General features: G+C 35.5%; 2 protein-coding genes across 2 annotated transcripts in view; one reads left to right on the plus strand and one right to left on the minus strand.

Annotated features, from left to right (window-relative positions):
• LOC115519504 (PARP1 binding protein) overlaps positions 1-19741 on the plus strand; it is a 66163-nt gene extending 46422 nt beyond the window's left edge. Inside the window, exons 8-11 of the mRNA XM_030323512.1 lie at positions 3185-3363; positions 5310-5391; positions 18684-18819; positions 19302-19741. Coding sequence (XP_030179372.1) covers positions 3185-3363; positions 5310-5391; positions 18684-18819; positions 19302-19372 — 468 coding nt within the window. The 3' untranslated portion in view covers positions 19373-19741. The remainder of the gene's footprint in view (positions 1-3184; positions 3364-5309; positions 5392-18683; positions 18820-19301) is intronic.
• Positions 19742-20550: 809 nt separating this feature from the next.
• PMCH (pro-melanin concentrating hormone) lies at positions 20551-21439 on the minus strand. The gene is given in 5 exon segments (XM_032593800.1): positions 20551-20736; positions 20738-20758; positions 21091-21165; positions 21168-21211; positions 21214-21439. Coding segments are annotated over 5 exon segments (453 nt in total). The 5' UTR covers positions 21341-21439.
• Positions 21440-21651: the final 212 nt, after the last annotated feature.

Below are 21651 nucleotides of genomic sequence, written 5' to 3' on the forward strand. Positions count from 1 at the left end.
GTTGAAAATTTAAGTTTCTCAATAGGATTATATAGGATTATGTTCGACTTGAGTAAATCATAACATCTTTGGGCCAATTGTGTGTATTTGTTAAAGAAGGCATTGGATAATCTTCACTATCCCTTGTAGCACTAGAAGTTTATAATTCTTAATGGGTATTAAGGTGTTTTGTAATGTTTTTCAATAATTACTCTTATGAAACCATTATTTTCCCGTTTACTCAAATATAAAATAAGAACCAGGTTTCTCTGGTTCTGATCCCTGTACTAGGTACTCTGGAACAGCAAGAGAAATGGTTTCTATTCAGTTTATTTTTCTTCAATAGAATTTTTAAAATCTTTATGATGTGTTCTTTTCTACCTCTCTTACCAGCCTACTGGAAACATTAGGAATTTCTCTTATACTTAGAAATCTTTTAACTATATATTCCCAGAATATTTACCTGTTTCTTGTTTGTTTGTTTGTTTGTTTGTTTGTTTTTAACATAGGGAATCAAACACTGTATGGTACAATAAACTAGTATTATAGGAGAAATTGTCTACCATGTTTTCAGCTCTAGAAAAGAATTTTGGGGAATGTGTTATAATCCATTTATTGCAGTTTAGTTACTCAAGCAACAAAAGCTCTTTTTCATTAGGTATGATTGTAATAATCAGAGGATGAAGAAAGACTTTTGCTTATTTTTTATTATTCATCTGTTTATTCACAGAACCATTTTTAGTTATTTTTCTGTAACAATGCATGTTTTTACATTAACTTGAAGGTGGGACATAGGGGAGATAGGGGAGATTCTGGGTTGTTGCCCCTTGTGTGCCCCATGTGGTTGTCTCATGTGTGTTAACACTTCCTGTGACTAGCTTGGCTCAAATGAGAACCATGTTATTACTATTAGTCTAAGTCAGGAATTGTCACAACTCAGGTAATTAAGAGCACCAGTCTCTCCCATTTCCTGTCACAACAAGTAAAGATCCAACCTGGTTCTTAATTTTATGTGTTCAGTCAAATCAGAAATCTTTGAAAAATACTATCCAATAATTCTCAATAAGTTAATGTTAAACAATGTGGACTTCTCTCTCTGGTACTAATGAAAAATCTATGTTAAGCACATATATTGTGATAAGTCATTATTATTGTGATAAGTACATACAATGTGATTAGTAATCATTAGTAAACTAAGCAGTTTGTTTAAATTCCAGTGCAGCTATACAGGTTAGTTTGGTCAAGTCAAGTAGAGAAAGGAGGCCAAGACCAAGTTGATGGAAGCTGAGGGAAGTGGTGCAGCTACAACAGATGTCTCAGAAAGGGTGACTCTGATATTTAGGCACAATGTCCACCATGCTGTATGGGTTAGGCATTTTACCTATTTTACCCCTATTTTACCTACCCCTATTTTACCAGCGATTTAACTGAAGCACAGTGAGGTTAAGGAACTTTCCCAGAGTTATAAAGCACCTGCTATTAGTAAGTTGTATCAAACCCAGCTAGAGATATCTTCAGGGTTTGTGCTTACATGTGTCCGTGTATAATATTATATTATCATATATTTTCCCTTATTCTGTGTAGTCACTAAGTTTTTCTAGCTCTCCTCTTTTAATCTGCTTTTTTTCTTTAAAAAAAATTTTTTTTAATGCTTATTTATTTCTGAAGGAGAGAGAGACAGAGTGTGAGTGGAAGAGGGGGAGAGAGAGAGAGAGAGAGAGAGAGAGAGAGAGAGAGAGACAGAATCTGAAACAGGCTCCAGGCTCTGAGCTGTCAGCACAGAGCCCGATGCGGGTCTCAAACCCACAAACCGCGAGATCATGACCTGAGCCGAAGTCGGATGCTCAACCAACCTGAGCCACCCAGGCGCCCCTAATCTGCTTTTTTCTTTATCTCCACTGCTACTATCTTAGTTCACTGCTACTACCTTCTCCTTTTCCAAGCTGGACTATTACAGTCTCTTAATTTGTGTTCCTGTCTCCAGACTTAGTAACATTCTTACCCTAGAATATATTTTACACATTGCCATCATTTTTCTAAAAATCTAAATAGAATCATTAATGTCCTTGCTTAATAAAGCAAAAGATTTTAACTCTGTAACAGACTGACTTATAATTTCTTTGCCAGATATACAAAGCTTTCCCAGGTTCATCCTGCATAACTCTCTCTGTTACTTTGTTCTTTAGTTATATCATGTTACCTCATCCTTCAAAGTACCACGGTCTCTCCTACCCCTATGTGTCTCCTCCTCTATGAAGACATCGTTGATTCCTGAGTAAATTGTTCACTACCTTTTGTGTGCTCCTATTATGCCATGTATATCTTCTGTTAGAAATAGCACTTAAGGGAGTGCATGGGTGGCTCAGTTGGTTAAACATCATCTGACTCTTGATTTCAGCTCAGGTCATGATTTCACGGTTCCTGAGATCAAGCTCCCATGAGCCCCGTGGTGGGTTCTGTGCTGACAGCTGCAGAGCCTGCTTGGGTTTCTCTGTCTCCCTCTCTGCCCTTCACCTGCTTGCATGTATGCACTTTATCTCTCTTTCTCCTTCTTTCTCTCCTCTCTCTCCTTCTCTTTCAAAAATAGATAAATATTAAAAAATAAATAGCCCTTAGTACTTTGTAATGCACTTGTTAGTTACTTTCTTATTTTATTTAGGAGACTATGGGTTCCTTGAGGCAGCGGTTTTTACCTTTGTAGCCTTAGCTTCAAACACTGTGCTTGGGACTTGGTGTGTACTTATGAATGGATTACTGAGTGAATGAATGTGAACTCATTTTTAATTTTTGCATTTGAATAGATCTTTATGGCCATCTGTGGGGTTGGTATTCAGACCATCTCTCTTTGGTATAAAAAAGAAAAAAATACACAAGGAGATTAAGTCATGAGGCTGGGGTCACATAGCTAGGTAGTTACTAAATTTTCTGACTTCAAGCCTGGGATGTTATTTTGATCAGAACCAATGTCTTCCCTGATGATACTATTTTCTATATTCTTTTGTGCTTTTGGAAGGTGATAAGATTGACTTTGGTATGACTTGAGGGAGAAATATTACATGCCTTAAAGCCATTTCCCATGGCTGATTTTTTTTTATTACTTAAACTATAAGAGGAGGAGAATGGTGGCACAAGAAATGGAAAAGAATGACTGATTGACCCAACTTAGGTGATTATTACATTTACTTAATATTATTTTTTGTTCTAGCCAAAATCTTATGCTATAAACCATGGTACTGCATACTGTGGCAGAGATACTGTGAAAATTTTACTAGTTCTTTTGGATGAGGAAGCAGCCAGTTTGCCTACCAAAAACAAAGCAGAGCTTTTATATGATGATGAAAACACAATTCATCATAATGGGATTTCTATTCTTACACTTTTTAGGTAAGTATTGTGGAAGTTATATGTATGTGAATGTTAACTCTAGTCTATAAAGGGAATGTTGAAAATATACCTCATTAAGTAAAAGGAAATACATGCTATGGTAAGAAACTTGGAGACTACAGAAAAGTGTGAAGAGAGAAGACAAAAGTTAAAGGGAGATTGAACATTTGGATGTGAGAAAGTTGTATATAAAAGCATAGTATCTTCTGAGAGTATGACAGGTATTTTTGGTTTTGTTTTTATTTATTTTTTTTTTTTGTGCTTGTTTTTTGCTTTGGAAATATTCATTTTCTTTGTCGTGTATGTCAAGAACTTAGCTAACTGCTTTCACTTATATTAACTCTCATAGCAACCTCTTTCAATAATATCCCCACTTTATAAGTGAAGAATTAGACACTTGAGAAAGAGAAAGATGAAGTAATTTGCCTAAGAGAGCACAGTTAAGCAAGTAGCAAAAGTGTCTTGCTCCAAAACCTAAGGTCTCTCCTCCAAGGATTGTGCTGTTCTGCGTGAGAACCAGAGAGAGCATATACACCAAACTTAAATTGGAATTGGTATCTCTTGGTTCTTCCTCACATTATGAAGACAAACACTTACTAAATTAGTGTTAGTATTCTATGCAAGACATTGATACGCTCCACTTTTAACAGCAACTAGGTCAGACATTGTGTAGGTTGGTGATATTTTTCATTAATGAGCATTCATTTATAGAAACGTGTAAAACTTTAGAACAACGATTTCAAATTGTATTTAGTACATTGTGGAGAAACTTTACAAAGTCATCCTACTTGTTTGATCTTTTCTATTTTTCTCTTCCCTTTAAAGAGAAACTTTGCAATGGTCTGTCATTCAGTGTTGTCCTCCAATTTATTTAAACCCTTTTCACCAGCTTTCAGTGATTATTCTTTTATATCTGGGCATGATATAATTCTTCCATATTCTACCTCAAAATTGTCCAAATATTTTCCTAGCAATGAAAATTTATCACTGGTTTATGAAAAAAGTATAAAGGAACTGAACCTTTATTTTGTGTTCTTTTACCTTACTTCTGTTCAGCACAGTTTGTTTTTTAGGTAACATCATAAATGATTAATTTTTTCTCAGATTCAATTCTACCATTTTTGTAGAGAAAGTTATTTTGTGTTTATGGAATTTTTTTTTTAAACAAAATTAATCCCTACATCCATTTTAAAGAAGTATTTTTCTCAATCATGTGGCCAAACATATTTCAATTGTTTATAGCTACCTTAGTATTTACAATTGTCATTGTGCAGACAAGTACCAATTCATGGTAAAGTGAATTTTTAGTGGTCTGCATTGAAATGATAAAATTAAGGACAATGTGGTGTATGAATATAAGTCAATGTAAGGTTATAAACGAGTGTTTCTTAGAATAGACTATTCTTTATTCTTATATAACAGTCTTTTGAGTTAAAGAGGTTATGACTCTGGCTCTATTAAGCCAGAAAGGAATTTATTGAGGAATCCAGGTTTGTCTGGCTCCAAAGCTCCAGTGTTTCTTTCTCCATTGTGCCTTCTTTGACCGTCCTATTTCTAAACTATATTTTTCTCTTGAATTCCCCTGCTATGGCTCTTGTCCTTTTTTATTTTAAATTTTAGTTGTGTGGGTATCTTATTTCCTGTACTTTAGGCTTCAGGATGCCTGAATTCAGGGCAATGAATGAATCTACTTTCTGTCCTTCATAATATCTTACACAGTACCTTACATATATCAGAAATTCAAATATGTAGTGACTGTATTAATTAACATAGCAAATTATTAATATTTAGAACTTTCAATAGTAATACTGACACTTTTACATAGTATTATAAACAACAAGATTTAGTTGTCTTTTTATTTCATTACTGCTTTGGGGGAGGGGAGGGGCAAAAACAAGTTAAAAACCTACTTTTGTTTATAGATTTTTGCTTTTCTTTGGACATAGATCTCCCACACAAGTGAATAATTCATCAATGAAACCCCTAAGAGAACGCATCCACAAGTCAATGCATGAGAAAAAAACTAAGGTACAGTTTAATGTACTGTCATAAAAATGATAAAAATGTTTTTTTATTTGTAGAAGATATAAATATAGAAAGTTGATCTGGATGTTATAAATATATATCATACATGGAACAATAGGAATTGAATGGAAAATGAGTTATGACATTGACATACTGAAACTTTCCTTTTATACAACCTAGGCTCATTGTTCTTTGGCTTAGTCTATATGCTGGACCTAAAAGAAGGGAAGGAATAAGCACTTGCTTTTGTAAGTGTTCAATAAGTGTCTTTTCAGTGAACGAAGGGGAAAATGAAGAAGACATGGTTTTCTCATCTACATTACTCACATTGTATTTTTCATTTTTCTTAATGTTTATTTATTTATTTTGAGAGAGAGAACAAGGCAGGAGAGGGCAGAGAGAGAGGGAAAAAGAGAATCCTAAGCAGGCTCTATGTAGAGCCCAACATGGGGCTCAATCTCATGAACTGTGAGATCACAACCTGAACCAAAATCAAGAGTCAGATGCTCAACCAACTGAGCCACCCAGGCACCCTTCATTACTCACATTTTAAACTAAATCTTGAGAGACTATATAAATTCCATTTTGTTCCTCTCTGAAGATATTATGGCAGACTATAATTAATTGTAGATTAAGACATGGAGAATATTTCACATTGTTTCTTGACTAGAGCTATTCTTTATATCTTTATTTGGTTTGAAATAAGTTTTCCTGTCCTCATTTCAAATGTTTGTGCCAGTAAGTAGCCAATAATGTGTTTTTTAAGTGTTTAAAATTTTCTTGGTCGTCTTTTTCTTTTTTCCTTAATACATTTTTTTTCACGTTTATTCACTTTTTGAGAGACAGAGACAGAGTGTGAGCAGGGCAGGGGCAGAGAGAGAGGGAGACACAGATTCCGAAGCAGGCTCCAGGCTGTGAGCTGTCAGCACAGAGCCCGATGCGGGGCTTGAACCCATGAACCATGAGATTATGACCTGAGCCGAAGTCAGACGCTTAACCGACTGAGCCACCCAGGCACCCAGGTCTTATTTTTCAAAAAGAAACTGGTCTTAACTCATTTAGCATACATTTGTTGAGTATCTACTATGTGCTAGACACTCTTCTGTGGTTGGGAATTCATTCATTTGTTCAACAAAATTTTCGTGTCAAATTTACATTTACCCTTAAATTATCAGTTATTCATCTTGATACAATTTTAGGAACTGTGATTTGTATGCTGTTTATATTCCCATTTGGAAAGTTAGTCCCAGTTCACAAAACTTTTAGTTATCATCAGTTTCATCTACATACTCAAAACCCATTTAGTTTATATTAATAAGTCTTGTCTTTCTTTTGGTTGTTATTAGTTGTTAGTACTTAATACCTGTAGGATACATCAGAGAGTTTTATATGATTTCTCTGTGAATAAAACTTGTCAACCTCTTGTTATATTACATAAGTACTTGTAGTCAAGGCAGAAGATTTTAAACAAACAAAAAAATCCATTCTTTGGACTTGATTAGAACCAGAAATGTACTGTATAAATTCTTTAATTTTTTACCTGTTATGGATACTGACAAACTAATATTTTCATTTAAAGGTCATTGGGATATTTTGTTAGAACTAAGTAAATCAAAATGAGGAAGTCTATCTGAAGAATGAGAGGTCTTTTTTTTGTTGTGTTTTATTTTATTTTGTTTAGAAATTGGTAAGAGTCAGCTAATTACTATAAAATTTATAAACAAATTTAGAAAGTTTTGGGAAGTAGAGGAGAGATTGTCTAATCCAGTCTCATTTATAAATGTGGAGACCAAAATCCTGAGAAAATAACTTATCTAAGATCTCATAACTACTATGAAATCTTTTATACCAGTGCGCAAAGCCATGGTTAAATGCTATTGAGATTAGAATCACATTGTTTCTGTTACTTAATAGTGGAGCTGGCTTAGTCTACATAGCTCTGAAACCAGATGGCAGTGGAGAAGAGAAGGAATTGTTTGTGATAAATATACTGTAAAAAAGTAAAGTGTGAAAATAATTGGTTTAGCCAGGTATACACAGCTGTACCATAGCCAGGTACAGTATTTTGTTGGAATAGCAAAAAATGTTACAAATATTTACTACCAAGTAACTATGGAAAAGTAGTTTAACAGCTTATTACCTACTATCCTGTTACTTTTGCTCTTTTGGCGTAAAGTTCTTTTTTTAGTCATGGAAAGAATATATGATTTACATTTGAAACAGTGTCTTGGGAAGAGCACTTCAAAAGTAGAAAATATTAGGGAACTTAGAATTTTGATGTCATAGATGATAATTAATTGAAATATCTATGTCATTATTATATGGGGCAAATTAACTTTTCTTAGATTTTAGTTTCCTCATTTATAAATAAAAATAGACACCCCTCTGATCACAAAATCTTGTGAAACCATATTCATTTTAAGTCCTCGAGTTGTTTTTCCTACTACTGCTTATTAGGAAACTTGTCCATGATGGTCAAATAAGTTCCCCTGCAGTAGAAATCAGAATCTTCTTCTGAACCTAGATGGTTTTGATAGGAAGCTATTGAGAATGTTCACTTCTCATTCCAATTCCAGTTGGAATTCCAACTCCCCAATTCCAAGCAGTTTATACACATATTCTCATACCTCTTTCTTAAAAGATTTTCCTCCTTCTATCCTTGTATATTAATTAATTTTATTCCTTTCAGTGTGGTTTAGCAGTATTTTGCACGTCAGGCACAACTGAAAAGTCACATGTACATGTCTTTTCCTTATTCTGAGTCTAATGTTTGTGTCCGCATTGAATGTATGTCACACAGATGTAAAATAATGCATACATAATCATTAGCATTAACTGATTTCATAACTTATGTGAGCTGATCAGGAAAATGTTGGATCTTTAAAACATAGAGTAGCCAGGGCAGTGAAAATTAGGGCTCTTTAAACTTTAGAGTGTTAACAAACCTCTGAGTATATCCAAATTAAAATGGTAGAGTTTAACTCATAGAATTTCTCTCCCCCCAAAATGGCTGTAAAATAGTACCAACTAGCAAAAACCTTCACCGAGAGCAAACAACAAAGAATAATGCAATTAGATATAATAACTTAAAAAACGATGGCCAAGGAAAGAAACTGAAGATTTCAGAGTGAAGATGCACAGCATGACTTAGCAACTTAATATAGCCCCAGTCCCCAGATATTATACTAGTCAGTTGATAGATCCTGAGAATTATCACTAATATTTCTCAAACTGAAAAATATTTTTTTCCCTCCTTTTCAGAGGAATAGTAGAAGTGGCAAGTAGATAGTAATCTGGTTAAAATGTAAAAAATAACCCTGGAACTTATACACACACAAATGAAGCCTCTAGTGCTACATAGTGAACTGGGGAAATTATCTAAATGATCCCTCTCCATTTGAATGAGATATAGTCTAAGTAGAGGCAGTGAATCTTCTTATAATACATACAATGTATAATAAACTCTTAGGATAGAGTGTAGAACCCAGAAATGTTTTCAAACTGTCTCCTCGGCTGAACACTACTTCTGCCTCTATCATTCCTTAGGCTAGTGAAAAATGAGGAAAAACAGAAAATATGCAGCCTTCAAAATGTCACTGAGGAGAAAATAAAAGGCTCTCAAAAAAGGAGCGAACAGAATCAAGAAATCACTCACATACTTGGTTGCTTCTGTTTCAAACTAGGATATAGTAGGCCATGACAGAATACCATTTCTGCTACAATAACAAAATAAAAAGCAGATAAATGGGGAAGGATATATTTTAAAGACATAGGAAAGGTATGTAAGCAAAGCTATTTAAGTAAACTAAAAGTATGGGGAGAGTAAAGTCCTTGTGAGGTGAGCAGCTTATTATCAGCTGTTTTGTTCCCTGAGATTATTTGCCAGTTTTAGGTATGAGCCAAGGATTGACGTTAGCCCACGTAAAGGAACTCTTCTGAGGGAAGGAGTAACTAACAAAGACTGGGTGTCTTGGGTGGTTGGCAAAAATTTGAAAACTTTAGGAGCCCTGAATGCATGGTTATTTTTACCTAGTGCACATATGCTAGATTTTTTGTTTGTTTGTTTGTTTTTAGAGAAAGGGAGAGAGATGAAAAGAGTGCCAGCAGGGGAGAAGGGCAGAGGGAGAGAGAGAATCCCAAGCAGTCCCTGTTCTCAGTGTGGAGCCTGCCGTGGGGCTCAATCCCACAACCCTGGGATCATGATGTGAGCTGAAATCAAGAGTTGGATGCTCAACCATCCAAGCCACCCGGGCATGCCAACATATGCTCAATTTTGAAGCCAAGTGGGTGGCTAAAATTCAGTAGACCAGGGGCGCCTGGGTGGCTCAGTTGGTTAAGCATCTGACTTTGGCTCAGGTCATGATCTCACGGTCCGTGAGTTCGAGCCCTGGTCGGGCTCTGTGCTGACAGCTCAGAGCCTGGAGCCTGCTTCAGATTCTGTGTCTCCCTCTCTCTCTGACCCTCCCCCGTTCATGCTCTGTCTCTCTCTGTCTCAAAAATAAATAAACATTAAAAAAAATTAAAAAAAATTCAGTAGACTAAAATCACCTATGCTCTTGAGGTAGCTAGAAGACAAGGCCCTGCTTGAGGAGTGGGAACTGCCTTCAACACATGGCTGTCTCCTTTTCAACTTATTTGTCATATTTGAAATGGAGTAAGTAAGATAGGAGGCCAAAGAGCACAGTGGAAAAACCTCTGAAAGACAGATTGAATCCCCCAGACTTTTAGGTCAGAGACAATAGAGATCCACAAGGCTCTCGATTGAAAGCCTAAGAGGGACATTCCTGAGGAAGAGATGAGAACCAGAAGACGAATGTAAGTTATGATAAGTAGAACCTAGCTCTTAATCAGCTTAGTCCCTGACTGCATGTAGGTTATCAGCCCTTTGCTGTGTCTGCTCAACAGAGACAAGGGAAACCCTTCTAGATAGAGGAAACTTCATCTGGAGTGTCTACAGTCTTTATACACAATATCCAACATGAAATAAAATAATTCTGGACATGAAAAGAGGTAGGCAAAAGCATAAGAGGGGCGCCTGGGTGTCGCATTCGGTTAAGCGTCCGACTTCAGCCAGGTCACGATCTCGCGGTCTGTGAGTTCGAGCCCCGCATCAGACTCTGGGCTGATGGCTCGGAGCCTGGAGCCTGTTTCCGATTCTGTGTCTCCCTCTCTCTCTGCCCCTCCCCCATTCATGCTCTGTCTCTCTCTGTCCCAAAAATAAATAAAAACGTTGAAAAAAAAATTAAAAAAAAAAAAAGCATAAGAGACTCTTAAAAACTGAGAACAAACTGAGGGTTGAAGGGGGGTGGGAGGGGGGGGAAGGGTGGTGATGGGTATTGAGGAGGGCATCTTTTGGGATGAGCACTGGGTGTTGTATGGAAACCAATTTGACAATAAATTTCGTATTAAAAAAAAAAGAAAAGAGGTAGGCAGATTTTGCCTTTAATTAAGAGAGAAAACTAACAATAGTGGCAGATTTACCAATAATCCAGATACTAGAATTAACTGACAAGGAATTAAAAATTTTTCAACATGTAAAAGTAATTATAGGAAAAGATGGGCAAAATGGATGATGATTGGGGAATTCCAGCAGAGAATTAAAATCTATAAAACAGAACCAAAGAGGCATTCCAGGACTGTAAAAACATCATCTGAAATTAAGAACTCATTAGATGAGTTTAATAGTAGACCAGACATAGCATTAGGTGGCAAAAGTAGACTTGGAGATAGGTCATTAGAAAAATATCCAAACTAAAACAAAGAGAGAGTAAAGAATTTAAAAATCTATAGAAAAGTGCAGGACACAGAGAAAAAGTCTAACATGTGCCTAATTAGAGTCCCAGAATGAGTGGAGAAAATAGGAAAGAAATAGTATTTTTAGAAGACAAAATGATTATAATTTTTTTCCAAAGCTTAATTGATCCTTTTACATCAGGTAGTAGTTAGAAGACGTGGGGAACAGATGCGAGTTCTCCTTTAGTAATATAAAGTTGCATATGGGTTTCAATATTATGGACCCAGCAAACAAAACATGTCCCAGACTCCTTTGAGAATCCATTTGCAGCACATGAAAGTGCTACAGGGTGTAGATGATAATGCGTTGCTCTGGAACAGTGCTCTCCAGTGGAACTTTCTGTGGAAATGTTCTGTAACTATGCTAACACATGTTGCTGTCAAGCGCTTGGAATGTGGCCACTGCAACTGAGGCACTGGATTTTTAGTTTTATTTAATTTTCATTAATTAGCTACATGTGGCTAGCATATTAGAGGAGTTGTAGTTCTGAAGGATTAGAGATACCCACAAAAGGAAGAACTAGAGACCAATAAGTAGAGAAAATGGTGCCCTGACCTTGAGAAATGAGAATAAGATTTAAAAAGGCAGAGAGAATGCAAGAGAGACTTCTAAGCTGAGCAAATAACCTGATGAAAGTATTAGATTATCTCACTAGTATAGACTGTGTACTGGGTAGCTGTACAAAATAAGTGAGTAAATAGTGTAGGGCAAGGTTAAGGAAAGTGTGTGTGGCTTTTGTGGTTTTAAGGAACGGTTATTTTTTGTAGGGCTTGTTGTGAGGATATGTGCATGAGAGCCTGAAAAAGGTGGACTATTTAAGAACTTTAAAGGAACAGTGGATATAATGGGGCTTAAGGACTCAGCTGCATGGTTTTCAGTATTTAAATGTGATTTAGGTTTTCTCTGCATGTATACCTTTCTCTTGTTTCTTTATCGAACGGTTTCATTACTCTGCCGAACAGAGTGGGGCTTACTTTGTCTTACGTGTTTTTCTATCTCAAAGCTTGTGTTCTTAGGGTGATTTAGCTGTTCTTTGCCAGTCTACTTCTCTCATTTCTGTATCACATGGTTTCCTTTGTCTGTATTAAAGAGTAGAATCCATTCTGTAAATCTTTTTTCTACCTCCAAGCCTTTGCTTACTCATGTTTCTGTTCCCTCATACCTTCCTCTTGCATATATCTGTTATTATAGTCTTATAATTTTACTTACTTGATTCGTTCAACAAACATGTTTTATATGCCTCCTGGGTACCAGGCTATGTCCTAGGCACTGGAGATACATCAGTGAACAAAACAGACAAAAGCCCCTGCCCTCATGGACAGGTCTTCCCCAAATATTTGTGGGGCTGGAGTACAAGAATATAAATGGAAGCCCATACATGGCCCACCTCCAGAGCCCCTTTCAATCTTTGTTCTGTTCTGTACTCTTAGGGACATTCCTTCAAGAGGTGTACGCACTCTCCTCCCCATCACCCTTGCCATAAACAGTCTGCCCTTGAACCTAGAGAAAGAGGCCAGCACCAGCCTAGTACCTAAGATAGTTTGAGCAGGGAATTCTGGGGTCCCAGGTACTTGGAATAGGATAAAAAAGGGAGTCATAGTCTCCAAGTGGGCCCTATAGACTCCTCACCCTGTGGGGTTGGGGAGGCCACAGGAAGGCCAGAGCCAAACTAAGGGTTTGGCCACCAGTTGCCAAATTAAGGGTTTTGTTCACAGAGCTTACATTTTAGTTGGAAGAGGCAAACAACAAAACAAGTGAATTATGTGGAACATTAGAAGTTTATTCGTGCTCTGGAGTGAAATAAAGCTAGGGAGGGGAATAAGGAGAGTGTGTTCCTTTGTGTGTGTTTTGATTTTAAATAGGATGACCAGTAGAGATCTCTTTGAGAAGGTGACATTAAGTAAAGACTTTATTTAAGAGAGAGAGCAGCATTTTTCATTAGAATGAAAATGGGATGTTTGTATTAGACTGAACTAAAGTTGAATTCGTTGGGCTGAAGTAATGAGGTTGGGATTTATTGCATACCTACTAAGTGTCAAGTGTTATATTAGACATTTTATATCTTTCATCCCAGTTAATCCTTGTTCAATTCTAGAAGACATCATTTTCTAGACCTTACAGTTAGTAAGTAATAGAGTAAGGGTTTGTAGTCAGGTATAAGACTTCAAAGACTTTATGCTCTTTCCAAAGAGTAGATAAAGGCATAGTAATTATAGTCAAGAGCCATAAAAAAGTAATGCTACTACTTAGGTCAAAAATATCTTTCTGCTATTTAATGAAATAAATTGAATTTCACTGATGAAGCAATGAATTATTTGATGTATTTTACATTCATATGCCATTAACGATAACAAAAGTGGTCTTTTTGAAAAGGCAGTAATGTAAGAATGAAAAGATAAATTTTTCAGTTTATTTAGTTTAGATAATTTTTCAGTTTCAGGATATTTATTTTCAGTTGCATATTTAATGAGTATGTTGAGAATAAATTCCTCTTTCAAACTTGTTGACTTATTTATCAACATAATGGGGCTTAGCGCTTTCATTATCTTAATACACCTAACTCAGAGAGTGACTGCAACTTTACAGTATTTTGACTCATTTGTCTTAATTTAGCTAGAGTCAGGCTTTCCTATGTGAAGTACTATTTTCCTCAAACTGGGAACTTACTAATAATTCCAATTTAAAAAGAGCTTGTGGCAAAAGGACTTTTCCAATTCTTGGCAAGTTTGAAGTTCATTGCAATTTTACTGTGGATAGAAATCTTTCCAAAGGGGGGAAATCACTCTACAAAGGAAAATGTTCAATCCTTTTCTCTCATGTGACTTGAACATAAAATGATTTTAACAGCCATGTATGAATCTGGACATTATTCTTAGTTGTTTAGTATTTCAAAAGCAGTTTCAAGAGGGAATTGTTTTGCTTGTTTGTGATTCCAAATCAAATACACAGAGAGATTTGGAAGATTTGCAACAGGAAGTAATCTCAATTCTATGTAGCCACTAATCTTGTGCAGAAAAATTCAACTTTTATGAACAAAAGCAATCTCTTTTAAGTTACAAATACAAGCCAATGCAGCTTGTATTGTTTTGATAACTGAAATGAAGATGTTGATTGTAAGTTCAGTTTTTGAGTTGCATTCCTAGAATAATTTTAGAGTTGTCCTGGTCGTGAGAACTCTAATTTAACAGATTTCTTACTGTATAGGAAACTGTCTTCATATATGTTACTACGTTAATTAATTGCATGGCATCTACATGGATCTCTAGAGCTTATATGGTCCTTTCCTATTTTTAACTTTACTTAATTCTGACAGTTCTGTAAGATTAATATTATTCCCATTTATGTGTGGATAAGTGAGAGGTTCAGAGGTTTACCCGAAATATCCAGTTTATAAGTGATAGGGCCAGTTTTAGAAGGCACGTCTTTTAACTGCAAATCTGGAGCCTTTCCAATCACATCACTGTCTTTTTGTGCTGGTTTTGCTTTTTTCTTTTTTTTTTTTTATTTTAGCTGGACATCACATTGTTGGCTCCAGTCAAGTTCACGATCAATGAAAATCTCTAGGTCTTTTTCATATATTGCATTTAAGTCAGGTTTTCGTCATCCTCATCTGTAACTGATATTTTGAACTTAAATACAGGACTTTGTTTATCCTCATTCATTTTCATCTTATTATTTTCTACTTATGGTTCTAGTGTTCTGACATCTTTTCAATCTTGAGTCTGATATCCAATTTATTTATTATTTCTTCCAGCTGTGTGTCAACAGCAGGTTTTATAAGTAGAATACCTTTGTGATTATAGAAGCCATCTAAGTAATCCCTTTAGTATTCTGTGTGCCTGTTTATTACATAGTTGGAACTTAATAAGTCATAATTGATTTAAAAAAAAGAGATTTTTGTACAGGGTGGGGAAAGAAAACCCACGTGTAATCTTTTACAGAAAGAAAAAAAAATACCTTCATTGTAAGTACTCAGTTATTTCTTTTGGACATAAGTATTCCAAGATTACTGTAGAACAGTTGTGGTTCTCATGTTTTGATATTTTTATAAATAATATTTTTTATGGTGAATAAAGTGGTTAACTATTTCCTTTCACATCTGAATCTATTCTCAGTATTTTAGGAATCCATTGCTTTATAATTCTGGCTTCTGAAATTATCCTACTGTCACTAAGCCTCAAGAATTTCTCTATAGGGGGCCTAAAGAAAGGAAATGTAGTTGTGACAAGGGCTATGACACTTATTCTGTAACTGTATTTACATAACAAGGAAAGGTTTTTACTTAGTTGTATGTCAACAATAAGAATGACACTGCTTTCTGGGGCCCCTGGGTGGCTCAAGTTGGTTAAGCGTCCAACTTTGGCTCAGGTCATGATCTTGCAGTTTGTGAGTTTGAGCCCTGTGTTGGGCTCTGTGCTGACAGCTCGGAGTCTGGAGCCTGCTTCAGATTCTGTGTCTCCCTCTCTCTCTTCCCCTCTCCTGCTCAAACTCTGTCTCTATCTCTCAAAAATAAATAAATATTTTAAAAAATGACACTGCTTTCTAAAGAAATGTTTATTTTTGCTAAATGTGAGACTGAGAAAACATCAGTTGTCTGTAGTAAATAATTATTGTATATTTTTTCAGAGTGTGGGACGCTAAAGTGGTCTAAGCCACCCACAGGGGCTATCACTATCTGGGTACCATGGAAATGATCCTAGCCAGCCACTTAGCATTCATTTGCCTTCATGGTCTTGCTGTACTCTTTACAACTCATTATGGGCAATTAGTTTATAATTCTTTATAAGCAATAGTTCTGGTGAAATGAAAGAAATGTATAAAGAGATAATGTCAATTGTTAGTACTGGTTTTGCAGATAGAAATAAAAGTTTTTGATAATGTTACTAGAGTAATGATGTGGTGCAATATAAACTTTACGAAGTTCATTTTATTAACAAAATGTATGTTAATGGCTTTATCATTTGCTTTAATTCTATATGTATAGAATTAATAAAGTCCAGAAAGGGCTAGTTATATTTTAGTGGATCTCATGATGGAAAATGTATAATAGTAGTTGTATTCATGTGGATTCAGGAGGATATTGGATTATAGTTCCATCATCCATAATCAAGAGCCACTTTCTTACACTATTTCAAATAGTGTTTGATCTTTTACATTTTCACATTTCTTTTTCAATTTTGTGAATTTTTATGCTTAAAATGGAAGATATCAAACTCCAGTTGTTTAATTTTTTAAACAAATTAAACATAATTTTTAGTGGTATGGGAACTGGAGCTCTCATAGACACCATTAGAAGGACATAAACATGTCACTCTGGGAACATGTGGGGAATAAGCTTAGAAATTCCCTGGGCTTACACCAATTACAAAGCCTTAGGTTGCTCTCACCCAAGCTTGGGTAAACTGAATAAGAACCCTAGAATAGAGTAGGGAGGGGCAAAGGACCCCAGATTAAAGTTGGGAGAGGCCAAGGCCCCAGGATAGAGAGGGAGGGGCAAAGGCCCCAGAATAGAGAGGGGGGCAAAGGCCCCCAATATAAAGGTATATGAGGTCATCAAGATTAAGCATTCAGGGCGAAAACATCCCCCAACTTAGTAGTATAGCAGAGAGCTGCTTTCACAGGAAGAAAAGGACCAAATTAGGTAAATAGTATATAGGGCTATAGATTCCAGGGCTGAAGCTACCCAGAGCAGAGCTGATTAGCAAAAGAAAAGGTGTCTTGTTAACCCTGAAGTTATTTGCCCCATCTGTCTTATCTCTTAGGCTAGCTAAGATAAACAGACATGATGCCTCCTGTCCTGCCGTTAACAACCATCTAACCATCTAACCATCTGCCCATCTATCAGGCGCCAGGATTTTGTTTTATATTGACCCAAACCCCAAATACCATATATCTTCAAAACCCCCTTTTCTCTCATGCCCGTGAGTTAATGTTCACAGATTCATTGTCTCTTTGTGCATGCCCATCACATTTGTAAGCCATCTGATTTTAATAAATACGGAGCAAGGACCCTTATTCGGGGCTCTTGTCTTTTCCCAGACATTAGCCATCTCTCGCTTTTAATCCTGCGTCCCGCTTTCTTGCTGGCCAAGAAAGAACTTTAGACTTAGAGTCTACGAAAGGAACACTTGCTTTTATGAAGCAACTGGATTAATCTAATTCCTTTTAAATCATAGTCTGTATTTCACTGCCATTATCTTTGCAAACATCTAACTGAGTTAATGCAGTGATCTCTCTGAATGTATAATACTTAATTGCTGAATATGAAATAAAAAGTTGTGCTGTTTTAGACTATGAACTGTATCAATCAATATTTTGTAAGTAATGTTCCACATAATGTAGTTTTTGAAGTATTAAATTTTTGAATTGTTGAAGTCCTCTTTAATATTTACTCATCTGAAATTTCTTAAAATTTTTTTTAATGTTTATTTTTGAGAGAGAGAGAGAGAGAGAGAGAGAGAGACAGAGCACAAGGAAGGGAGGGACAGAAAAAAAGTGAGACATAGAATCCGAAGCAGGCTCCAGGCTCTGAGCTGTCAAAACAGAGCCTGATGTGGGGCTCGAACCCACAAACTGTGAGATCATGACCTGTGCTAAAGTTGGCTGCTTAACTGACTGAGCCACCCAAGTGCCCCTCATTTATCTTAAATTTAAACATCTTTTTCTGAAAGGGATTTGACATCTCAATTTGGAGATATCTGCAAGTTATAACTAAATGTCATTATATATCAACTGTAATTACTGAAATTTGCATTGTCCATATAGATTACTTTGTTCTGAAATTAATTTCTTTCCCTAAATCAGCCACTGGTTTTATGTTTGCAGAGTACATTTCCAAAACTACTTCCTTGACGTCCTTTTTAGTGGTTGAGAATTAAATTTCGCTTTCTGATTTTCTCCTACTTATGATCTTTGAAGATAAATGTGAGCGTTTATATTGAATATTGGACCATTAAATCTCTTGGTCACATCTTCCTAGAATGATATATTTGAATCATCTTTCTTATTTTCCTAAATATTTAAGTATTCACATATTCTGGAGTCTCAAATTGATTTTTCTAAACTGTTACAAAAATTTTTTAAATGTGCATAAAGGTGGTATTACTGAAAAGAACAAAAATGCCAGTTGTAGCAAAGAATGAGTTTGCAGATTATGAAACATCAAGCGTTAAAAGTTCCCAGTGAATAATGGAATTTTTAAGGCAACTAAAAAAATATTTTAGCAAGAGAGTGAGCAGGGGAGAGGGGCAGAGGGAGACAGTGAATCTTAAGCAGTCTCCGCACTCAACACGGAGCCTGACATGGGGCTCGAACTCACAACTCTGGGATCATGACCTGATCCAAAATCAGGAGTAGGACACTCAACTGACTGAGCCACTCAGGTGCCCCAAGGGAAATTTTTATGATCTCTTGATTAATATAGAGTATGTTTCTATTTAGATGAAAAAATAAATCAAAATAAATCAAAATAAATTGTATACTTTCTTCTTTCTGTTACTAGATGAAGCAAACCTTAATTAGATCCCAGTTTGCTTGTACTTATAAAGAGGACTGCATAATAAGCAAGGATAAATGGAATGATGTTAATTCAGCATCGGAGCCTTTGTATGTACTTCGCATGGAAAATGACCTTTCTGGTAATTGACCTTATTTGAGTAATTAAATAACAATTTAATTCTAGTGTATTAATTAGTTTTAACTTAAATAAAACTAGATTTTGTTTTGAAAAGTATGAAATGTGAAATGTAAAGGTTTATATTTTTAAGACCTGAGTTTATTTAAAAAGTTATATCTATGTACAAATCTAGGAGGAATAGGACACAGTTTGATTCAACTAAATGTATTTAAGAAATCACTTGTAGTATTTAAGGGTTAAGTGTCATGAATTCAAACAAAGCAAATATTTGTTTGTATGGGTAAAAAGTGATATGGGGAAAATGAAAATTAATGTGATAGTAATATGGCTGTATTTGCTAATCATGTAATTTATGGTGTTATGTGATTGCAAATCAAATTTTTGAATATTCTTTAGTGAATTTTAAACTTTATTGTAAAATTTTCATAGGTAATAATACTAAATATTATGTAATCTTTTTCCTCTTTTCATCTTGCATAACAGAAGGTGTAAATTCATCTGTTAGAAGACAACAGTTGGAACGAGTTCTGAAATGTTCATCTGGACAGAAGTAAAAGTGAAAAAGTTGCAAGGAAATCAAGTAGTCAGACAGGAAATAAAGCTCAAAGAGGAAACAGGTGGATTAGATGATGAAATAATCTTTGTGATAGTGGAAATGAACCTCTCAACATAAATTTTAAAATACCTAAGACATCAAACAATTTCCAGAATAAATTGTGTGGCAAAATAGCTAGAGTAGCAAAAAGCAACAACTGTACAGGCAAGGACAAATTGAATTACTGGCCAGACAAAGTTAACTCAATATTTTAGACTATGAATTTGTTTTTTATTTACTTTAGATTTCTGTATATATTTAACCCATTCACCAAAGGCATCTACTTAATTTTTAAGAGATCAAGGTATAGGGGGCGCGTGGGTGGCACAGTCGGTTTAAGTGTCCGACTTCAGCTCAGGTCATGGATCTCGTGGTCCATGGGTTCGAGCCCCACAACGGGCTCTGTGCTGACGCTCAGAGCCTGGAGCCTGCTTCGGATTCTGTGTCTCCCTTTCTTTTCTATCCTCCACCGCTCATGCTCTGTCTCTGTCTCTCTCTCTCAAAATAAACATTAAAAAATTAAAAAAGAGATCAAGGTATAAGTTATGATTCTTTATTATATTGGTCTGAAGTGTATATAAGGTTAGTATGTAAGCATTTTAAAAAATACTCATAAATCATAATTATGCAGAATATTCACAAAGTTTAATGCACAGATAAAGCATATCATTTAAGTTACAGATTTATTTACTTTATTTTAAAACAGACATTTTAAATAATACAAGTCATAGTAACATTAAGGGCTTTTTCCTGGACAGACAATTAAGTGATTTTGTTTTCTTCAGGAAAGATGTGGTCCAGCAGGTTTCAGACTTGCCAACAAGGTCGATAGACTCTTCCCAGCATGCACCTGAGCACTGAAGGAATAAAAAAGTTTAAATTGTCTAAAGGACTATTATTATCACACAAAATTTATGAGAAATAAGAGAATGGATCTTATACAGCTAATTCTGAGTAAGTCAGTATTACAATAACTCTTAAATTCTTTTTAATCCCACATCTGTGGCAGGGGGCACTTAACGTCAAGTGTAATTGAACCATGGTCTTACTTGATTTTGTTAAGATTGGATCCAGATCCACTTAAAGTCAGAATTCTCTTTTATAGTATTAAGATGTAAGAATTGAATTTTAAAAAGACTACTCACTGTCAAAATCTCTCCTTCCTATAGGAAATTTAGCTGAGTTTTCTTCATCCCCAATTTCTCTCTTTTCTTGTGTTGATTCAGTATTCTGAACTCCATTCTCAGCTGGAAAAGCTACAGATCCTTTTAGTGCCAGATAAGGTTTTATAGCCAGATTCAGTGGCAGACCATGATTTAAGAAAATTATGTTTGGAGCCTGTGTTCTGTAAAGAAAAGGTTGATTTGTGTTTTAGCTGTCTTATTGGGAATAGAACTATAATATAGTTGTATAGTATTCTCACTGATCATTTCAAAGATGGCTCTGTACTGTTTTGACTCTTTAAAAATACATTAGATACAGGTTTTTGGGAAAAACCTTTTGGATAAGAGGTGTTGTCCAGAATGGAAAAACCACCTGCTATGTACGAAATTTCGTCAGTTGTCCAAAAGCATAATGTGACTGCTTGCATATATTTTTATAAATTTTACTTTCAAAAGCATTGTAAACCTCATTCAGATTTCCACTGAAAAAAGGATAAGTCCCATTGCCACTTACCTTTGAATTTTTGTTTTCCTCATCGTTCATGAAACTGCTCTCATCATTTTTGTATTGTTCCAGAGAAGGAAGCACGCGACTGATTTTTGAGGAGTATCATCCTTCTGAAAAGCTTTCCCAGCCTGAATGTATTAAATACCATGTCATCTTCTAAATTTCTTATGGACTTGGATGCTGAAAGTAAAATGCCTTGAGAAAACAGAGAAAAAGTTAGTATTAATATGTAGGAAGAGAGACTCATTTTTGCCATTCTTAGTTTGATGTTTGCATAGAGTCGAATAAAAGTATGTAAAGTGAAGGAAAATTTCTCAAGTCAACCTGCTTTGAAAGTGATTCCTACCTTTATATATTTTCCAGTTTGAATAGAAAGCACTTCAAAGACGTAGACTTTCATCATTCTAGAAATGACTCATCAGATAGAGGCTAACCTCTTGTATAGCTGCTAATACCTACATTGTTTTGGTTTTAGTGGCATATTGTTTATTTTGAGTGTGTATTTTCTCAGAATCTGATTAAGATCCTTGGTAGAATGCTTTCTGTTGAATAGATTACAGTCTCTTG

Source organism: Lynx canadensis, chromosome B4, assembly GCF_007474595.2.
Source record: "Lynx canadensis isolate LIC74 chromosome B4, mLynCan4.pri.v2, whole genome shotgun sequence".
Taxonomy (NCBI): Eukaryota; Metazoa; Chordata; class Mammalia; order Carnivora; family Felidae; genus Lynx; species Lynx canadensis.